General features: G+C 38.5%; 1 protein-coding gene across 3 annotated transcripts in view; it reads left to right on the top strand.

Annotated features, from left to right (window-relative positions):
• Positions 1 to 17,779, top strand: part of HIC2 (HIC ZBTB transcriptional repressor 2) — a 40,847-nt gene extending 23,068 nt beyond the window's left edge. For all 3 annotated transcript variants that reach the window (XM_073675027.1, XM_073675038.1, XM_073675047.1), the window contains exon 2: positions 8,915 to 17,779. In XM_073675027.1, the coding sequence (XP_073531128.1) occupies positions 8,915 to 10,568 (1,654 nt within the window). In that variant the 3' untranslated portion in view covers positions 10,569 to 17,779. The remainder of the gene's footprint in view (positions 1 to 8,914) is intronic.
• Positions 17,780 to 20,981: the final 3,202 nt, after the last annotated feature.

The following is a 20,981-nucleotide window of genomic DNA, read 5'->3' as shown; positions in this document are numbered from 1 at the left end:
TGGCACTCGGACCACACTACGATCAAAGTCTGATCAGAATAATCAGTCAGTTTTTCTCGTACGTGGAAAATACAGATGTCTGAGTGAGCCCTAAGTAATGCACATGCATGAGAAGAAAATGGGATTTCTCAGGCCAGTAAACTTTTATTCATTCTTCGTGGTCCAGTTCTGATGCTGGTGTGCCTATTGTACATTTTTACAGCTGGGGACCAGCATCGGCCCTTTTGACCATTCTGCAGTTCCATGGTCCCAATGTGCAGCAAGTAGTGATGCACTATCATAGCCCACATTAACTTTTTCAGTAATTTGTGCTATAGTAGCTGTTCTGTGATTTGACTGCAGGAGACTTGCCACTTGTCGTTTTTTTTTTTTTGTTTTTTAGTAATCCTTTTGGTATGTACTAACAATACACAGAACATCCAACAAGACTGTTTTGAAGATTTTGATCCAGTTATCTAGCTATTTGGCCTTTGTAGGGGGTCTCTCAGATCCTTACTTACCCTTGTTTCACGCTTCTAACAGACGCTATTCTCTTGTGAAAATCTGTATTTACCGGTCAGTAATTTTTAATGTTATGATTGATCGGGGTATCTGTGTGTGTGTATCCAAGATCTCTGGAGATGGACCTGTAACTTTGAGATTGATAGTGTTCAACAATTTTGGTTCTCAAGTCCTTAGACAGTTCTCGTCTCCTCTTTCTGCTCTCCACGCTTAGTGTGGTACACAGACTCGCAATGCAACGATTGAGTCAACTTCTCTTTTTATCTGGTATCAGGTGTGATTTTCATATTGCCCACACCTGTTAATTGCCACTTGTGAGTTTGAAAGAGTATAACATGCTTGAAACAAAGTTGGTTGCCCACTTTTTTGGGAAGGTGCCATAAATTGTCCTGACCAATTTTGTTTAAAATGATGTCCAATTTGCCTTTTTATTTATTTATTTATTTATTTATTTATTTTGTGTTATTCCAATACACACAAAGGAAATAAGCATGTGTAATTGCAATAATTTTCTGGGAGAAATTCTTCATTTTCTAGAACAATTGCAAGGGTGCCAACACTTTCGGCCATGACTGTATATTAGTACTTTATTGTTTACTAGTAACGAATAGCATAGTTATTTCGTCATACCTGATTCTGATGTGCACATACTGATCACAAGTTTACATTCCAGTATTGCTTTTTGGGCCCTTTATTTCCACCAGGGCTGTGGAGTCGGAGCGTGGAGTCGGTGTCCATTTTAGTGGAGTCCGTATAAAATGGACCTACCCAGACTCCTAAAATATATAATAAGTTGGATACAGTAGTGCAATGCAGGATGTGCTGCAATTGTTTTCATAAGAATTGGTAAAGTTATGATATGTCCTATAAATGTCTGTTCTGTTCCTGATCTAAGGATCTGGGCTTTTAGTTGAGATGAATCTGTGCTGCACTTTATGTACATGCTCAGTAGTGAGGCCGTGCGGAGGAGTCAGGAGTCAGGGAAATTGAGGAGTCCGAGGACTGTGGTTTGGCTTACCGACTCCACAGCCCTGATTGGCACTATATAAGTCTAAAGAAGCCATGGTATTATGACAGAAAAGCTCTGTAATCTCTCATAGATTGGAAGATGCCATAATCTTGTGCCTCAGAGGCCCACAGAATTTATATTTGGGAGTCGGTGTATCCCAAGTATGGTTGTGGTCATATGTAGACAAAATTCCACCATGGAAGCATTATGAAAACACTACATATGACCGTGCTTTTACAGAAAGATATAGTAGACATTTTCAGATTTAGCTTGAAATCTGTGTGTGTTGCTGCAGATCTCACAAGGGTGTTTAGCAGTGCCTCTTTGAAAATCGGCATTGTGCCATGACTTTCTCACTAATTTTACCTTCAAAAAGAGGAGAATTAGTTTCTGCATCATGAGAATTTTAGTCTATGCAGCAAGGTTGGCGGCTGCTGGTCGCCATTTTTTTTTTTAAACTGTAAAGCGTCATCAAAAGGTGAAAGAAAAAAAATACTTGATTTACCGCTCACCTCTGTCCCCCTCCGCCCCTTACTGTCATCCATTTGGTCTTCGTCGCATCTTCTGATCCTTCCCTGCGTGAGTGCTGAAAGACGTTTTTGCGTGTGCAACGTCACGGCACACATCCTGCTTTTGACCTTACCTGCTCTTGCGCTGAACCCTCCTGGACCTCATCAGAACTGGAGGTCCCGACTCGGCGTGTGAGGGCAGGGGATCAGAAAATGTGACAAAAACCGGACATGTGATGGGGAGTATAAGCTTGTGTTTGTGTGTATTTTTATTTGTTTAGAAATCTTAGATTTATCATGCCCTGGGGTCTCGAGAGACCCCAGAATATAATACGGGACAATCGATTCAGAGAGAAGTTTATTCTATGTGAACTTAATATCCGGGTTAAATTTTGGAGGGTGGCCCGGTGTCAAGAAGGGCAGCAAAATAACCACTTCTCTCCAAGAAAAACATTAAGGCCAGACTGACACTCTGCAGGAAGTACAGGGATTGGACTACAAAGAACTGGGGTAAAGTTATTTTCTTTAATGAAGCCCCCTTCAGACTTTTTCGGACATCTGGAAGAATGATTGTCCATAGAAGAAATTAATGTGTGGGGTTGCTTTTCATTGAGGGGAGTGGGCTCACTCACAATTTTGCCTAAGAACACTGCCATGAATAAAGAATGGTATCTAAACCTCCTCCAAGAGCATCTTCTCCCAATAATCCAGGAGCAATTTGGTGATGAGCAATGCTTTTTCCAGCATGATGGAGACCACGTCACAAGGGAAAAGTGATAACTAAGTGGCTTAATGAAGAAAACATAAAAATTTTAGGTCCACAGGAAATCACCAGATCTCAATTACATTAAGAACCTGGTAGCTCAGTGGGTAACACTATTACTTTGCAGTGCTTGGGGGTCCTGAGTTAAATTTCCACCAAGGGCAAACATGCGTAAGGAGTGTGTATGTTCTCCCTGTTTTTGCCTGGGTTTCCTTTTGGTTACTCTGGTTTCTTCTCAGTCTTGAGACATAATGATAGTGAATTTTTAGATTGCGATCTCCAATGGGGACAGTGTTTTTGTCTATAAAGCGCTATGGAATATGATCGCGCTACATAAGTAAGCATAATAAATAACCTGTGGTCAATCCTCAAAGTGATTTGACAAATAAAAACACAAAGGCTAAGTTCACACAAGTGTATAAAAGAAAAATCTGCCAGTTTCATCTCGATTTGTTTAATACATCAGCAGTCATTAAAATTTTACTAAATGAAATACATTTTCCTATGTTAAAGAATTGCAATATATGCATAAAAATCGGGGCTATATGGTTTATTCATATGTATCCGTTTTTTGGGGGATTGGAGGGTTTACACACCTATAGTATAGACTTGAATAGGTGTATCTTATCCAAAATGCAGAAGAGTCTAGTGCATGCTGCAATTTATTTTCATGTGGACATTGGGGGGAAAAAATAAAACATGTCGTCTGAACAGCCCCATTGAATAACATTGCTACGAGTGCTGTCCGTTATATAATTTTTTTTTTCTTGGACAGAGTTCAAACACTGATTAGGCAAGAATGGGCAGCCATCAGTCAGGATTTGGTCCAGAAGCTGATGTCCAGCTGCCAGGGCTAATTGCAGAAGTCTTGAAAAAAATAAGGGTCAACACTGTAAATATCGAGTCTTTGCATAAACTTGATATACATGTCAAAAGTTTAAAAACTTAAGAAAATGTTATAATTAGGGCTATTTAGATAAAACATAAAATATATTTATTGGAATACAACTTTAGAACCCCAAAAAACTTTAATAAATTGTAAATAGGCAATACACTATGCAGTAAGTGTGGGGGGGGGGTTCAACAAAAACGTACTGAATAACATTTGTGCAGTCTATGAATTTGTTCTGAGAAATGGTATCGCCTCCATCAGATCCTCCTTCATAGATGACCTCCAATCTGATCGGATTATTTTAAGGCTAGAGCACAGATTCATCTCAACAAAAAGCCTAGATCTTAGATCAGGAATAGGACAGACATTTATAGGACATTTCATAACTTTCCCAAATTCTTATGAAAAAATGTTTAGAACTACTGTACCCAATTTATTATACATTTTAGGACTCTGTCCATTTTATACCGACTCCACCAAAATGGACTCCGACTCCACGGTCCTGCTTATAATCGTACTTTTGTAACCACAGAAACTTCTGACTAAAAGTTCTAAAAACACTTAAGCAGCAAACTTTGTGAAAAATAAAAAAAAATTTTGGGGCGATCTGAACTTTTGGCCACGCCGATGTTTCATAGAGCACCTAGTAGCCATCCTTTGTCCTTTTCAGCAGCTGTTTTTGATCTTTAGTGAAATGGAGACATTGATCTAGCTAGGGTTTATGATAGGACTCTGTAGACCTGAATCTTTACTGTAGCGTATTTTCAGCAATCATTAACTTTTAGCATTTGGTTTTGTCCTCAATAAACAGTTTCTGTACTTTTTTTTAATCTCCATCTTTGAGATGTCTTTAATGGACAGTGGTACAGTACCTCCGAGTCCCCCGGCCCCTCCTGTCTTGCTATAGGATCAGTCCTCAGTCTCCTGCTGAGCCTGGCAGCCTGTACTTTTGCGTGCACACACATTTTCCAGAATCTGTGTGGTCTCCTTTGTCCGGTCTCCTTGCAATGCAGTGCCCGCCTGTGCCAGCTGCATTATGGAGGGGGTGGGGGGAGAGGGTAAGAAAAGGAGGGTAGTGGTGTGGTTTCTTTTTCCATTCTCATGTGGCAGTAGGTATCAGAATGCTTTTTTTATTTTCATCCCTTTCTTCATTTAGAGATAAGCACTCGTAATATTCTCTTCTGCTAAATCTGAACGTGGGTAAGAAGTACTAGTCGTCCACATCATAAAATCAACATGGGAGGCAGCTTGAATGGGCATATTGTAACAATTGACCATATGGCAGAGCCTGCTTTTTGGCCTTTATTTGCTGATAGGGACACAATGTGACTGCTTAAAAATGTTTTTCATACCACACTTAAAAGAATAGTTACTTGTGAGATGTGGGAACAATGAGCAGAAGTGCAGACTGTGAAGTCTACCTCCAGGTTTAGACTATAAAACTCAAGTAACACTGGAGCAATAGAATATTCCAATATGCCTCATCACCATTCTTGTGACTTGGGCAGATCTTGCAGTGGTCTCCAAGGGGACCTGCTGCACTATGTTATGTAAAGACCCTCCAAAAATCTGTAAAGAGCTGGGAGAGATTTAGCAAAATTAGTGTAACAGTTGTTTCCTGCAAGCAATGGGACTCCCATTCACATTTTTAAGAGGCTGTTTGGTTATTGTGGACAATTGTTCCACGTTTTTTCTTTTTTTTACTACTGTTCGGAAGCCGTTACAGCACTGCATCTATACGTTTGGGAAGATGACTATCTGAGAAATGATCTATCGGAGAAAATGTAGTGCTATTTTACTTTTTGTTTTGTCTTTTTTTCTTAATGTGTCCTTTTTATATTGTTCATATTGTGTAATTTGTGTATAGTTTTCCTTTGCGCTGTTTTGATATATTGCATTTATTGCCTTCCAGTGAAGGATAAAACATCGACTTATTCTACAATGACTATTTAGCAGGCAGCACATTTTTGCCATAAATCCACATAGTTGGTTCTAACTATTTTCATGCCTGAACTAGATGTACAGTAGAAAAACTGGTTCTTTCTGTCCCTTGTCGGTTTTTCTGCCTTTTGCTTGAGTTTTGTTTTCTTTGCTTTCCTTTTAGTCCTTTATCATTTATTCTCCAGTCGCTTACACAAATACGTTTTTCATCTTCTATTCCTTTTGCTTCTATTGGACTATGATACATATTGTTGTGTGTCACTTTCCTGGGCTTCCTATGTTTCCTGTTTCTTTCTCCTTCTCCTCTCTCTCCTCCTCACTTTTTTTTTGTTTTTTTCTGGCTGGGCCCCCGCAGTCGAGCCTTTGCATATGGTTTAAATTGACTGCGAACCTTGTCAGCTGAACTTTGCTTGACTCTGTGTCGTTTTTTTGCAGCACCGTGAGCACCGTTTGTGCATTCTTGGCTTGTGTGTCCTGCCTCTTCCTCTTCGTTTTGCAATACAAAGAGCAAGGTTTCTTTTACTTAGGTTTACACATTGCTCTTAATGCAGAACACATTGTAGCGTACGATCCAGTGTTCCTTTTTCAAAACACAGTACATGCAAAGAGGAAGCATTGTCATTCTGTGCTTGCATCTGATCAATGGGGCGCATATCTAGTAATGCGCCAATGATCAAAAGTCAAAAAATGTCATCCCTGATTTAGAGACGCATAGCATTATATAGCTTTAGTTAACTGGATAAGGAAAATTAACATGTCCTTCTTTGTGCTATAAATGGACAGTATGTTAAGCAGATTGTTCTTACTCTATGTAAGTTATGGTTATATGTACGATATTCCGACCTGTGTGGGTTTTTTTTATGTATTTTACAATGTAAGCAAGATCAACAGTACTTAAACTATGTAGGTTTTTTTTCAGTATTCAGAAAAAAGTGTATATAAACTGTAGTCATATTTCAAATTACCTACAGTGGGTACGGAAAGTATTCAGACCCCTTTAAATTTTTCATTCTTTGTTTCATTGCTGCCATTTGGTAAATTCTAAAAAGTTCATTTTTTTTCTCATTAAAGTGCACTCTGCACCCCATCTTGGCTGAAAAAAAACTGAATATTTTTTTTTTGCAAATTTATTAAAGGAAAACTGAAACATCACATGGTCATAAGTATTCAGACCCTTTGCTCAGTATTGAGTAGAAGCTCCCTTTTGAGCTAGTACAGCCATGAGTCTTCTTGGAAATTATGTGTTTTTCACACCTGGATTTGGAGATCCTCTGCCATTCTTCCTTGCAGATCCTCTCCAGTTCCGTCAGGTTGGATGGTGAACGTTGGTGGACAGCCATTTTCAGGTCTCTCCAGAGATACTCAATTGGGTTTAGGTCAGGGCTCTGGCTAGGCCAGTCAAGAATGGTCACAGAGTTGTTCTGAAGCCACTCCTTTGTTATTTTAGCTGTGAGCTTAGGGTCTTCGTCTTTTTGGCAGGTGAACCTTCGGCCAAGTCTGAGGTCCAGAGCACTCTGGAAGAGGGTTTTCATCCAGGATATTTGTGTACTTGGCCGCATTCATGTTTCCTTCAATTGCAACCAGTCGTCCTGTCCCTGCAGCTGAAAAACACCCCCATAGCATGATGCTGGCACCACTATGTTTCACTGTTGGGATTGTATTGGGCAGGTGATGAGCAGTGCCTGGTTTTCTCCACACATCCTGCTTAGAATTATCACCAAAAAGTTCTATCTTCGTCTCATCAGACCCGAGAATCTTATTTCTCATAGTCTGGGAGTCTATGCGGCCTTTCATATGTCTTGCACTGAGGAGATGCTTCCGTCGGGCCACTCTGCCATAAAGGCCCGACTGGTGGAGGACTGCAGTGATAGTTGACTTTGTGCATCACTGGAGCTCAGCCACAGTGATCTTGAGGTTCTTCTTTACCTCTCTCACCAAGGCTCTTCTCCCACTATTGCTCAGTTTGGCTGATTGGCCAGGTCTAGGAAGACTTCTGGTGGTCTCAAACGTCTTCCATTTAAGGATTATGGAGGCCACTGTGCTCTTAGGAACCTTGAGTAATGCAGAAATTCTTTTGTAACCTTGGCCAGATCTGTGCCTTGCCACAATTCTGTCTCTGAGCTCATTGGGCAGTTCCTTTGAGCTCATGATTCTCATTTTGTCTGACATGCACTGTGAGCTGTGAGGTCTTATATAGACAGGACTTGATTTGGAAAGGCACAAACCAATCAGTTTAATTAAACACAGCTGGACTCCAATGAAGGAGTAGAACCATCTCAAGGAAGATCACAAGGAAATGGACAGCATGTGATTTAAATATGAGTGTCTGAGCAAAGGGTCTGAATACTTATGACCATTTGATATTTCAGTTTTTCTTTTTGAATACATTTGCAAAAATTTCTACATTTTGTTTTTTTCAGTCAAGACTGGGTGCAGTGTACTTTAATGAGAAAAAAAATGAACTTTTTATAATTTACCAAATGGCTGCAATGAAGCAGAGTGAAAAATTTAAAGGGATCTGAATACTTTCCGTACCGACTGTATATGCTTGCTGTATTGTACATTACAAGTAATTCCATGTTGCGATATGCAACATTGTGCCTTTCCTTCTGGTCAATTTGCAGTAGCTAGAATTACCCTTGTGTTAATCTATAATGACTGCTTTGGGTTTCCTGTGATATCATTTGCTGCCAAATTATACCAAAACATTTAAAGTGAGCTTATCAAAGCAATTTTTTTAAAGGAGCTGCTTAATGTAATGCTTTAAAGGAGTATTCCCATCTCCAATATCCTATTCCAATATGTAGTAGGTGTAATAATAATATTAGCAAATACCTTTAATTAGAAATGTAGTATAGTTTTTCTGATGCGCTATGTCTCTTTCCTCATGTGCAGGCATTGCAGGACCTTGGGTATCCATGGTTACGACTGCAAGCAATTAGCTAACTGTCACTAGATCAGTGGTCATAACCATGGATACCTAAGGTCCTGCAATGCCTACACATGAGGAAAGAGACATAGCGCATCAGAAAAACTATACTATATTTCTAATTAAAGGTATTTGCTAATATTATTAACAATAATATATTACACCTACTACATATTGGGATAGGATCTTTGAGATGGGAATACCCCTTTAAGTTTATTAAAGTAGAAAGTGCTCACAGCCTAAAATTAACTTTATATAGGAGTTTACCAGCTGTAACATAGCTTGTATAAAGAGTATTCTTATTTTTAACTTGGTTGTATATTTTTCTGCCATGTTTTTCCTAATATATTTATTCTTTTATTTTGAACAGGCAGAGCTTACTGAATGAAGAGGGGGAAATGGATCTGCCAAACCATGCCAAACAACTGCTGCTTCAGCTGAATCAGCAACGAGCCAAAGGTTTCTTATGTGACGTCATCATCGTAGTGGAAAATGCTTTGTTCCGAGCTCACAAAAACATTCTTGCTGCCAGCAGCATGTACTTTAAATCTCTTGTCCTTCACGACAACTTGATCAATCTGGATACAGATATGGTTAACCCAGCTGTTTTCCGACAGATTTTGGACTTTATTTACACCGGTAAACTTTTGACATCCGACCAGCCAGGAGAGCAGAATTTCAGTGCTCTCCTCACCGCAGCAAGCTACCTCCAACTCCATGACTTGGCAACTCTCTGCAGGAAGAAAATTAAGCGTTCTGGAAAACCATTTGTCGGAAAGCTTGGAGTGCCGAGTATAGGCCGTGTAGGAAGAAATCACAGGCTTTCCGCTCCCCCAATTGCTCATATGCGATTCTCTGGGTCGTTGGACATTAACAAGGGTTCCAACTCAAATGAGTTGTCCAAAACAGTCCAAGAAGATGATATGTTTGTTAGCAACCCTAAACAGGAAAATAGCCACCCTTTAAGTCTAGGTACAGGGAGCAACAGCAGCCTCAATAATAGCACTAATGGGAGTGACCATGAGCTAGGCCTTGACCTTTCTAAGAAAAGCCCGTCCCTACCTGCACAAGAAGAGAATGTACAACCAGACGGTCATGTAGGCTCACCACAATCTGCCTCAGCATCTATAGCCAACTGTGCCTCTTACGATGAATCCGCCCCCCAAAAAAGAGAGAATGAACCAATGGAATTGGAAGAGAACCACTCTGAATCCGGGCCAAAGAATAGCCTTTGCCACCCAACACGTATAATGGAATGGGACAGGAAAGAGAGAGATAATTCTCCAGAAGCAGGAGAGACTATGCCCAATGGAGTTATTGTTGGGCCTATGTCAAAGGAGAGAATGTCTAGTGGAGGTTATGCTTCTGAGCAGAGTTTCCATTGTACAGACGAGGTGGAAAATGGTAAAGACATCAGTGAGGAAAGTGGGCATAGTGAGAATGAAATTGACCATCCCAGTGCCAACTATGTTTACCGACAAGATGGATTTGACAGTGTGCCATTTGGCGACAACTTGTATGTGTGTATCCCCTGTGGAAAGGGGTTTCCTAATTCTGAGCAACTAAATGCTCATGTAGAAATGCATACTGAAGAGGAGCTATATATCAAAGAAGAGGATTCCTACTGTAAAGAGGAAGCAGAGGACCTGTCCACTCCCAACCCAACATTTCCAAATGAATCACGGCCATTTAAGTGCTCAGTGTGTGAGAGGAGCTACAAGGATCCAGCCACCCTCCGACAACATGAGAAAACACACTGGCTGACCCGTCCCTTCCCCTGCAACATCTGTGGCAAGATGTTCACTCAAAGAGGAACCATGACCCGCCATATGAGGAGCCATTTGGGCCTCAAACCTTTTGCTTGTGAAGAGTGTGGAATGCGCTTTACAAGGCAATATCGACTGACCGAGCATATGCGTGTCCACTCAGGGGAAAAGCCCTATGAATGTCAGCTCTGCGGGGGAAAATTCACCCAGCAGCGCAATCTGATCAGTCACCTGCGTATGCATACCTCCCCCTCATAAACCAAAGACTCTATTGATACCCTAAGAATGTGCTTCACCTCTGCACACAAACTAACCAATTTACCTTCCTGATGACTTGCTGCTTTAAGGGTACCTGTTTTCCAGTTAGGTTGTGTCATCGTAGACGGGGATGTTGTAATGCCTCATCCGAGCTTTAAGATGTAAAGAGTGATGACAATATTTCAAAGTTATGGTACAGTGGAAGCAAGTTATGTGCTGCCTCCCCTTCTCTCCCTTTCATCCTCAGGACCTACACAAAGACTTCAGTGACCTTGCTAACAAAAAAAATAATGGCTGTCAATTGCTAGCATAAAGTTAGCAGAATTACCATGCTCTGTTTTGCAAGGTGACAACTTGGTAACACAGTCAAGCCTACATTTGGGTTTGAAGGTGTGTTTTGGGTAGGAGGCATTTGCTGAAGGCATGTTTTTAGCACTCTGAATTGTCCACACCTTTCTACATCATGGCCCTGCTTACATCTGCCCAGCCTTAAGATGTGCTGGCTTCCTAATCGTATCCATGAATGAAAACCAAGGAAACCTCACAACTCCCTCTCCTGGTTACCACTGTGGGCATCTGGATGAAAGGTTCATGCCAAGTTGCTCCTATTAAACACCATTTTAGAGATTTCATAAAGGCAGGCTGGCACTTTCTGGGGCACTTGGTATCTTTTGGCTGTGAATTCTTTGCATGTTCTTTAGTATTTTTCTTCTTTCTGAATGCCCTTTTCACCACAGACTGGAAACTAACATTTTGCCCACCAGTTGCACCTATGTAAGCCAGTGGGAGGGAGGTCCTCTGTTTACCACCACCCCCTTCCTGTCCATAAAAAGGTACTTGTCTCAGAGCAGTGGTGGGCTTTGGGAGACTTGTTCGATTTCCATTTGAATCTGTGAATTTTTGAACTGGAAGTTTAGGGATATTATTTGGGGTGGTGGGTTAGTATTCTTGTTTTTCACTATTCACTTTTTACATGATTGGGTTTCTTTATGTATTGTAAGCTCAGAAACCGAAGCATCATAACTCATTCTGTCCTTCACAGGGCTCCTAGTGCTTTGTTACAGTACATAATGTCCTGCTTACATGACTCGGTGTTGGCTGGTTGTAAGTTATGTATATCTTCACCACACATGCTGCCTCCAAAAAAATTATGGGGTAAGAAAGTCTCCTTTTATAGACAGATCAGCCCTATAGGACGGTCTGGCAGAAAGGAGTGGTCTTACCCTATTGCTGTTCTTGGTGACTTGTCACCTGTTAGGTACTCCTGTGTGTGAGCGTGTGTGTGCGGCTGTGTATGTAGAGACATGTAAGATGAAGGATGCTATGGACTGGTCACTTTTGCTACCTCTTGAACTCCTGATAAGTGAGATGCTTTTACTAAGAAGCTTTTGCATAGTTTTTTTTTTTTTCTCATGTAAGTAAATGTATAAAGTTAGGACATTTAAATTAAATGGGAAGCATTAAACATTAGCCTGTCAGGAATTTGCAACAACATTCACTGTACTAAGATAATTTCTGATCCAAAAAACGCCCAACAAAAACCCAAAGAGATCCAATATGAATTAAGCTAACCTATTTACAAAACCCTTTCTTCAACTTGAAAAACGTCTCCTTTCCACACTAGCAGATGATTAGAGGTATCCTTAGTGCCATGATTTTCAATATTGCTGCAGTTAACAATTACAGGACATCTTCTCCAGTGATTTTCATTGGGATAGAGGCGCAGGATAAGGCGTCAGAAGTAGTTTTTTTGGGGGGAAGATATGTGCTGTAATTGAGTCAATACAATTTAAAATAGAGCTGTGGAGGTGGATCTTGCTCTCTTCTGACACTCTGCTTTGAAATGTCCTTATTAGTCATGCACAGGTACTGTGTCTACATTATAAGGAAAAGTTACTTTATTCTGAAAATCCTTTATGACTTATGGTATGTCATTAAAACATGCACTGCAGCGGGTTCTGGTGCAGGATATACCACTTTATTAACCTGCCTTCTTCAGAATTTAGTCATTTTCAGTTTTTTTTTTTTAAGTTTTTGCAGGTGAAAAAAAGAAAAGAATTCTACTTTAATTGACCAAAGTGTTAAGTAATCTCAATCAATGTTGATGCAAATGAAATTTGACATTAACACGTAACAGTATGGAATTACCCAAAACCATCAATTGACCCTTCTCCCCATGGCAGTGGCAGAGTCTATAAAGTTTACATTATTTAAGACCAAAAATATTAAACTAATGAAATGTACCAGCCATAATATTTTCATTCTGCTAGTATTCGAAATACAGTCCTGTGGGTTAAACAAATGTCATGAAATTTGGCAATAGGAAAAGTATCAAAAATGCCAAAAAAGTATAGCGCTCTTTAGATGTAAATCAACCTTAGATTTATGCATTGTTTTCCCTGATTTTTCTTGCAGTAAAGTATTCCGTATGAGCGTAGGGTAGATGCCTGCTTTGTGTTAGCAATGGTCAAAATGGGATCTATTGGATATGTATCACTTTCACATCATTATCTGACTTTGGTTTCAAGCGTTATGAGTACTTACTGTTCATTGAAAATGAGCTCTGTACCTGTACCGGAGCTCAAGACATTAAAGCTCGCTTCATCTATGTAGCTATAATATTCTTCTAACTATTGATGATTATAATTAAGTTATATAAATGTTTCTAGCCATTGAGATCTGCCATGTGCTAGATCACAACCATTTCAAAAGCTGCATTTAACTTGATTTCTTCTTGTACTCATACAATAGTCTAGCAAACCTCATAGAATTTTTATCCCAAGATCCTTTAATTATACCTTTCATGTTTATTGCAGACGATCGGTGGGAGTCTGTGTCCTGAGAACTCCCATCAACCACTCAAAAAAGAAAAAAGCCTAAAAAGTAGAAGGTATAAGAGCCGGTACAACACTTTGTGTGATCACTCAGAAAATAGCTGAATGTTTGTGCCTGGTAAGCTGCACAATTCATAGTGTTGTTTGAGTGATCGTTGGGGGTCTCGAGACTTGGACCCTAACCTGCATTGGTAGAGGAAATGTATATGTAACATAAGTGATAGGATACTTTAAAGCAGTCCTTAATCATGTTGTACAATACATTTTCAGAAAGACCTCTGTGCCATAAAGACAGTCTTTATTGTATGAGAGAGTGGCTCTGATATTGGTTAAGAAGCAATAAGTTATGAGCACAAAAATTGATTGATATCCTAAGTGGTTGGTACGCATGAAGGAACGTGAACTAGTCATACATAGTATTTTACACACATTCTTCTGCAGAGCAAAGGAACACAGGACTGACCAGGAATGATCTTTCAAAAACACTTGTATTTCTAGCCGTATGGGGAGGACTCTTATATTTTACAATTTATTTTTTGCATGTGGGTCCCTAGCTTATGAACTATTATTGTATTAGCTAATTTTAGGGGCATTAATGCGTGAAATCTATCTAGATCTTCCAAATAATTCCACCAAAAACGTAACAAAGATCGCTTAATCCTAATGATCACTTCTTTATTTCTCACTGGATGTGTCACATCCTCTGATGACATAATGATGTGGTAACTAATAATATAATTTGCTTAATGAGGCTGTACAATGCAGTCTTTTAAGGCACTAGAAGAAAAACTATATAAAAAAAATAATTGCCATTTGTTCTTTTTTCATACCAAAAATATGTGCCCCTTTCATAATTTACACTACTATATTGGTGATAATAACCAATTTGTTAATTGCAACCATTTAAAGTAAATGACAACTCAAGCTTCTTCACCCCTGTGTTAATGGATATCAGGACTCTTAGAATTTTTGGCTTTTGACAAGCATTTTTATGTATATTTTTTCCTCCGCACTTAATATCGACACAAAGTCTGTGTATAGTTGAGAGTTGTACAAACTTTTTTTCTTTTCCTTTTAGCTAGCGGCGTAAGTTTGTGTTCTAGAGAATCAATTAAAAGGAAAAGGCATTTCCAAACTGTGACAACATTAATAATAACAATATTTCTGAAACTTCAGGGACTGGCTACCTCCAGGCAACAAACTTTCAGCCACATTTCTATGACATAGTATTGTATCAAACATTTTTTCTGTATTTTATGATAAAAGCAAAACACTAGTTTCATATGAAAGCAAATTTTAAGAGTTTTGGGACCTGGGTGGAGGGGTGGGAGGGATTGGGCGTTATATTCTGCATATGGGATTGTGCTGTACATGGTAAACAAAATGCAGCATTTTCACAATATAAATAGCAGGCAGTGGGGGAAAATGCTTGTTTAGTTCATGAATTGTTATAACATTTTTTTTCGGAGTAACAGGAATTGATTTTTAAGAAGTGTAAACCGTAAACAAGGATGTATTATAAAACCATTAAAAAAGAAAAGAGAAAAAAAGCTTGTACCCAAAACCGTAAACTATTTTTTAAACCAAAGCACATTTTGAAGAAACCATCTGGGCTCAGAAAATAAGAAAAAAAAAAAAAACGAAAAAAAAAAAAACAAAATAAAAAGCAAATGGACTATTTATATTTAACTCATTGTTTACATAAGTCTTTACAGTTTCAGACCTCAACTACAGACCAGTCAAAATTAATTCCACATTTTCCATGGGTTGACACTAGCCTCAATTCTTTCCTGTCTGGAATTCTTAAATGATAAGTATTTAGCTTCTAGTCTAGTAGTCTAATTTGGTAAGTAACCAGTCACAAGTGAGCAGTTTACATCTCGCTTTGCTGGTGCTTGGTTTCACCATGTGTGAATTAGCCGAACATCAGTGGCCATTTAAAACATCGGTGTACATTGTACTGACTGAAAAGATTTTTGTGGATGATCAAGTATATTTTGGAAAGTCCCACAAAAACACTTCTCCTCAAGCTTGTCTTGCACAACTGTTCTTTTTAGTGCAACTGATATGTATGTAGTCTTGTCCTAATTACCAAGTTGCCAATGCAAGTTGTACCCTTGCAACCGAATACTACTTTCTTAAATTCCAAGGTTAAGCATATTAAGACATAAGATCTGCGTAAATTTTGAACATTCTTCAAAAATCTTTGTTAAAATTTAGATTTTATTTTACTCCAGGATAATGAGCCATTAGTTTTGTCTGGTCTTCAATAAATAATCAAAGATGGTGCAGAATTTTGCAGTGTTCGTATTGTTTCACTATGTATGTGCAGTTCTGAATGTATCTATCATAAACCCCTGTGGGCAGCAGCAATGAGGCAGAGTTCCTTATCCTTGCCTTTAGCTGTTACTTTTCTCTCCGGTTTATAGTTAAGGAGAGACTGCCATTGCAGGGATAAGATCCTTTTACTGCCATGGGCTGGCATACCCTATGGCAGAGCTACAACTTAAAAGACTAAAGGATTTCCGTAAAAGAAAACCAGAAAAAAAAAAGACAATAAGCCTAAATCTCCTCAGAGACTCAACAAATAGCCATAAATTACCAAGCAGGACTTTCTGTAGCTCTTCTGTTTCGTACTGGATATCTTCTGTGATGCTTTATTTTTTTATTGTTACAATGTCACCGGCTTCATTTGATATAAAAATATGTATATTTTTTTTCTGCAAAAAATGTTCCCTCCTATTTCCCATTATGTGTTTTTTCCTGTTTTGACCGAATGTAGTAACTTCTTCAGTCCTTCAGTCGCAGAAGGTGGGATGAGATCATGAAGGCCCATATCCCTCCTATGTACAAAGCTATTGGACAACCAGGACACCCTGGCACCCCATCCACGAGTATAGAAATCTGAGAAATATGGCTGCTTAAATACAGATATGTTTGCTATTGTAGCATAAATCTTCAACTTCTAGCTCTGTCCAGCGTGTAAATTTCAGAATTGTACTTTGACTGTACAACTTGTTTCCATTAGCCCTGCTTTAAACATAGAAAATGTAACTATTATGCCAAATATACAGAAATACCAAACAACAAATATATACACTTTTTGTTTGTAATACAGCCTAGAAGTCAATGGTTGGTACAGCTGAAAATGCAAACTGTGCCCAGATAAGTGTTTTAGTAGTTTTCTATCCTTTTGCTTCCTGGCTTTAAATGAATTTAACAAGTCAGAATTGTTGATGTGTTTTATTTGTGTAGTGATGATGCATTTTTGGAAAGGGACCATTAAACAGGGTACAAATGATCTAACATGAAGTCATTATCCAAAGCTGTATTATATATGTGAATATTTTCAGACATTGACGGCTGTTTGGCTTTCTTTCCATTACATAGAGAGAGAGAGTGTGTTTTGTTCTGTTTTTGTTTGTTTTTTTATTCTTTTTTTTAAGTAGTCCAAGTAAAGGAAATGTGATTAGGATAGGTAATTATATCCTTCACTTATTAAATGTAACTTTATTTTGATCTCCTGAAACTGTTTGTTAATGTTATGGATAATGATACACAAGATCTCGTGATGACTTTGTTGCTCTCCTGTACGATGTAAACTTTTACTTTTTGGTCCTATAAATGTAAAACCTCAAGTTACTGCATTTGGCTATGGTAAGGCATTAATCACTGTCTGGGCACTAGTTTAGTATGTCAGGTTTACGTGATTCTTAGAGAGAAGCTGGTTCCACCTGTCTGACTTCCAGGAATCTTGCCAGGGAGGCACCTTTTTTATTGTGCAAGAGCTCGCCTTGTTTTTGGATGAGTCACTTGCTTCATATTAAAATAATTAGTGAGTATAATTAAGTAAAGATCTAATCGCTCTTAAATAACATCCACATTACACAATTTTCTCTCAGGGGTTGGGTTATAGACCTGTTAGCCAACTAAGTCCTATAACTTCCTGCTTTGCTTTTTCTTTTTCACCTTCCACTTCGCAACAACATTAAAGGGAGAACGCTAGAGTTTAATTTTTTAGTCTACATATCTGTATGAGCATGCCTTTTTTTAAAATATAGTTTCTGGCCCTACCTATATCCAGGAGCTGAGAGGAATTAAAAGAACTGGAAGGAGGGGTGTCTCTGTTGCCGCTGCCTTTCTCCCTTAGTCCCACCTTTTGCTTCCTTGGACTGGTACGTTTTCCTCCTGGACTTCCTATTCAGGTCAGAGCACTCTTTTTAGAGAGCTCGCATAATAGTGTCATATAGATAAAACGAAAGATAATACAGAAGATTCTGGTGATCCGAACATTCGAGAAACTTTCAGTCTTAATGTACAGTGATGAAAAAAACTGTTATTTTATGATCTTTTCATTAAAAGCTTGATTGAAAACAAGTGGATTTATGCTTTAAATGTATTTTTTTTTTGTCTTTTACTTTGGGAAGGTTTAATTGGCTCCAATAGACTTTGATAACAGAGATGAAAACAACTTGCTTCTACAGTCCTGATGTTTTTGGTACATCTTTGTAAGCCATTTCTTAGGTCTAAAAAATGCACGTAAAACTCCCAAAAATCTCTAAAGCTGACCCTAATCACAAAGATCATTGATAAAGTTAAATAAACAAACAAAAAAGCAGCCTCAGGCTATGTGCCCACAATGCAGAAATGCTCAGGATTTTTTCCTGAGCGTTTCTGCATCTCCCTGGCAGAAAAAAACGCATGCGGATTGTACATGCGTTTTCCTGCCAGGGACAAGCGGATGTGAAGCGTTCTTCACATGCATTTCCGCATGCGGGTTGACAAGCGCTTTCCAAGCGATTTTAGCATCACTTGGAAAGTGCTTGACAACTCAGTCACACTGTATAAATCCATGCAACCGGCATGGATTTATATAGTGTGACCGAAAGAATGTCAAAAAATAAAAAATAAACCTATACTTACCTTCCGATGATCCGCGCTGTCTTGCTGCGCTCCTGTGCTGGCTGCCGTCAGATCGTGGTACGCTGTACTGAAGGACCTGCCGTCACATGACTGTGACGTCACTGCAGGTCCTTCAGTCCTGCGCGATCTATCGGCAAGCACAGGGAAGGAGTCCGGGGGCCGTCGGAAGGTGAATATAATCTTTCTTTTTTTATTTTATTCTTTTTTTTTTTTTTTTTTTTTACAGCTTTTAATGGTACCTGGGTGTGGAGGAGAGTCTCCTGTCCTCCACACCCGGGTACCATCCGCACATTAGAACGCGCCAATTACGCATGTACAGATGCAGTCTTGCGGAATTGGCGCATTCTAATGCAAGTCAATGGCGGCGAAAACGCAGCACTTCAGCAAAATAATTGGTAGTGCTGCTTTTTTTTCCGCAATGATGATCCGCAGTGTAAATTTCCGCAGCATGTGCGGATTATCATTGGGGAACATGGCAGGCCTTCTACCATGCGTTTTTTTAAGCGTTTATGCAGCATTTTTACCGCTGCGGAAACGCTTAAAAAACGCATCGTGGGCACACAGCCTCACCATGTCCTATTTATATGACTCAGTCCATCTTACAATGTTGTCGGTCTCCAACCAGTAGCCGTGACTTACGGCTTCACATAAGAAAATTTTGGTGAGTCCCAAAAATAATTAAGATCCTCAATTTATTACAAAATAATTTAAAAGATCATACAGGTTGGGAATACATCTCAACGCTTTTCTGGCAAAAAGCCCTTATTCACTGAGATACAGATTATGATACGTGGTGTAAAAACAAATGGTAACCAACCGTTGATCCATAAACACATATGTTGACAATCAGTAACATTTGAGAATAATTAGCATAATCACAAGGAAAACCAGAAGGAGAGAGAAAACACACAAAAAAAAAACCTGCATTCAAATCCCTAAGATTTAATATAGGTAAGGGTATCATTAATTCCCCTTTGTCTCTCTACAAAATGCTTGCAGGCTCCTGAATAGGATGCGTTTTTATTTTTGATGTTAGTAATATGTTCTGTCATCCTTTTCTTTAATTTAAGTATTGTGCAGCCAATGTATTTTATTTTAAATTTTTTTGCAAAATATGCAACACACAACATAATTTATTTTAATAAATCTTTTAATATCATTGACTGCATCAATTTTTTGAGTTTGTAATGCATACTGGCACATCGTACATTTGGAACATGCACATTTAAAAAAACCTTTACAACTTAGCCAGGTTTTTTATCACTTTTTTGTGGCATGTATAGACTTGGGGAAAGAGTAGCACCTATTGATCTCCCTTTTCTCGGCACACATACTAAGCCATTTTTCAGGATTTTATTTAAGTCCGGATCTTGGAATAATACAGGGACATATCTGTTTATAATATTTTTTATTTCCTGAAATTGGCAACTATATGGGGTACTGAAGATGGGTTGTTTTTTTTTTGTCCATATTATTTGATTTTATTTTTATTGGTTTCTGGTTGTTATTAATACCATCATCTCTGTTGTTTAAATGAGTATTTCTTACAAGAACTTTTTTTAATGCTGAATCAATGTTTTTTCTTATACCCCTTTCCATTAATCTAGATGTTGCTACCTTTGCTTGTTCATTGAATAGTGTGATATCAGAGCTATTTCTATAAATTCTATTTAATTCACCATAGGGGATTGAATTCACAGTATGGGCGGGGTGGCGGCTGTCTGCTCTAAGTGTAGTGTTCACACTAATAGGTTTTCTATAGTTGCGATATCTAACCTTTTGTTGCTTTACATCCCCCATGAGATACAAATCCAAAAAGCTGATTTTATCCTGCGGTTCAGTATAAGTAAATTTTAAATTTACATCATTAGCATTGATACAGGATAAAAAATATGGGATTTTTTCCACTTCTTCCCATATTAGTAAAATATCGTCCAAATATATAACATATAGTTCAATGTCATTTTTAAAAGGATTTTTGTCTGTGAAAATAGTACTTTCTTCCTACCATGATACAAAAAGTACAGTTAAAGATGGGGAGAAACATGAGCCCATTGGGCAACCTTTGATTTGGAAATAATATTCTTCATTGAACATAAAAAAAGTATGCTCAAGGAGATATTCAATACTACGGATAATCATTTCCTTAGTTTCGTCCGTATAGCCGCTATCTTTTTGTAAATGGTGGAACACAGCAGTTAATGCTAGATTATGTAGAATAGATGAAAACAGATTTACCACATCACATGAGAGAAATTTAGATTTTTCAGACCATTTTTACATTTTTCATATAATCAATTACTGATGACGTGTCTTTTAAGTAACCCAGTGTTCTGGGTATTAATGGCTGTAGATAAAAATCTACCCACCGACTTAAATTTTCATTCAAAGAAGAAATACTCAATATAATGGGGCGTAAAGGTGTAGGAAATTCTAGTTTGTGGGTTTAATGGAGCCCATGAAAAATTGATCAGGTATAATATTATAACTCCAGTAAACACCCCCATTTTTTCTCAATCTTCAACCAATTTACTCAAGATTTTTCTGCATGATTCTGTAGGATTAAATTGTATCCTTTTATGTCTCATTATCATCCAGGATATCATAAACACATTTTTCATAGTTTCTTATCCATAAGAACAATGCAGCCTGCTTT

This window comes from Phyllobates terribilis, unplaced genomic scaffold, assembly GCF_046119375.1.
Source record: "Phyllobates terribilis strain yellow unplaced genomic scaffold, ASM4611937v1 Scaffold_1__5_contigs__length_1240528914, whole genome shotgun sequence".
NCBI classification, from domain to species: Eukaryota; Metazoa; Chordata; class Amphibia; order Anura; family Dendrobatidae; genus Phyllobates; species Phyllobates terribilis.
This window is presented reverse-complemented; position numbering and strand designations above follow the sequence as displayed.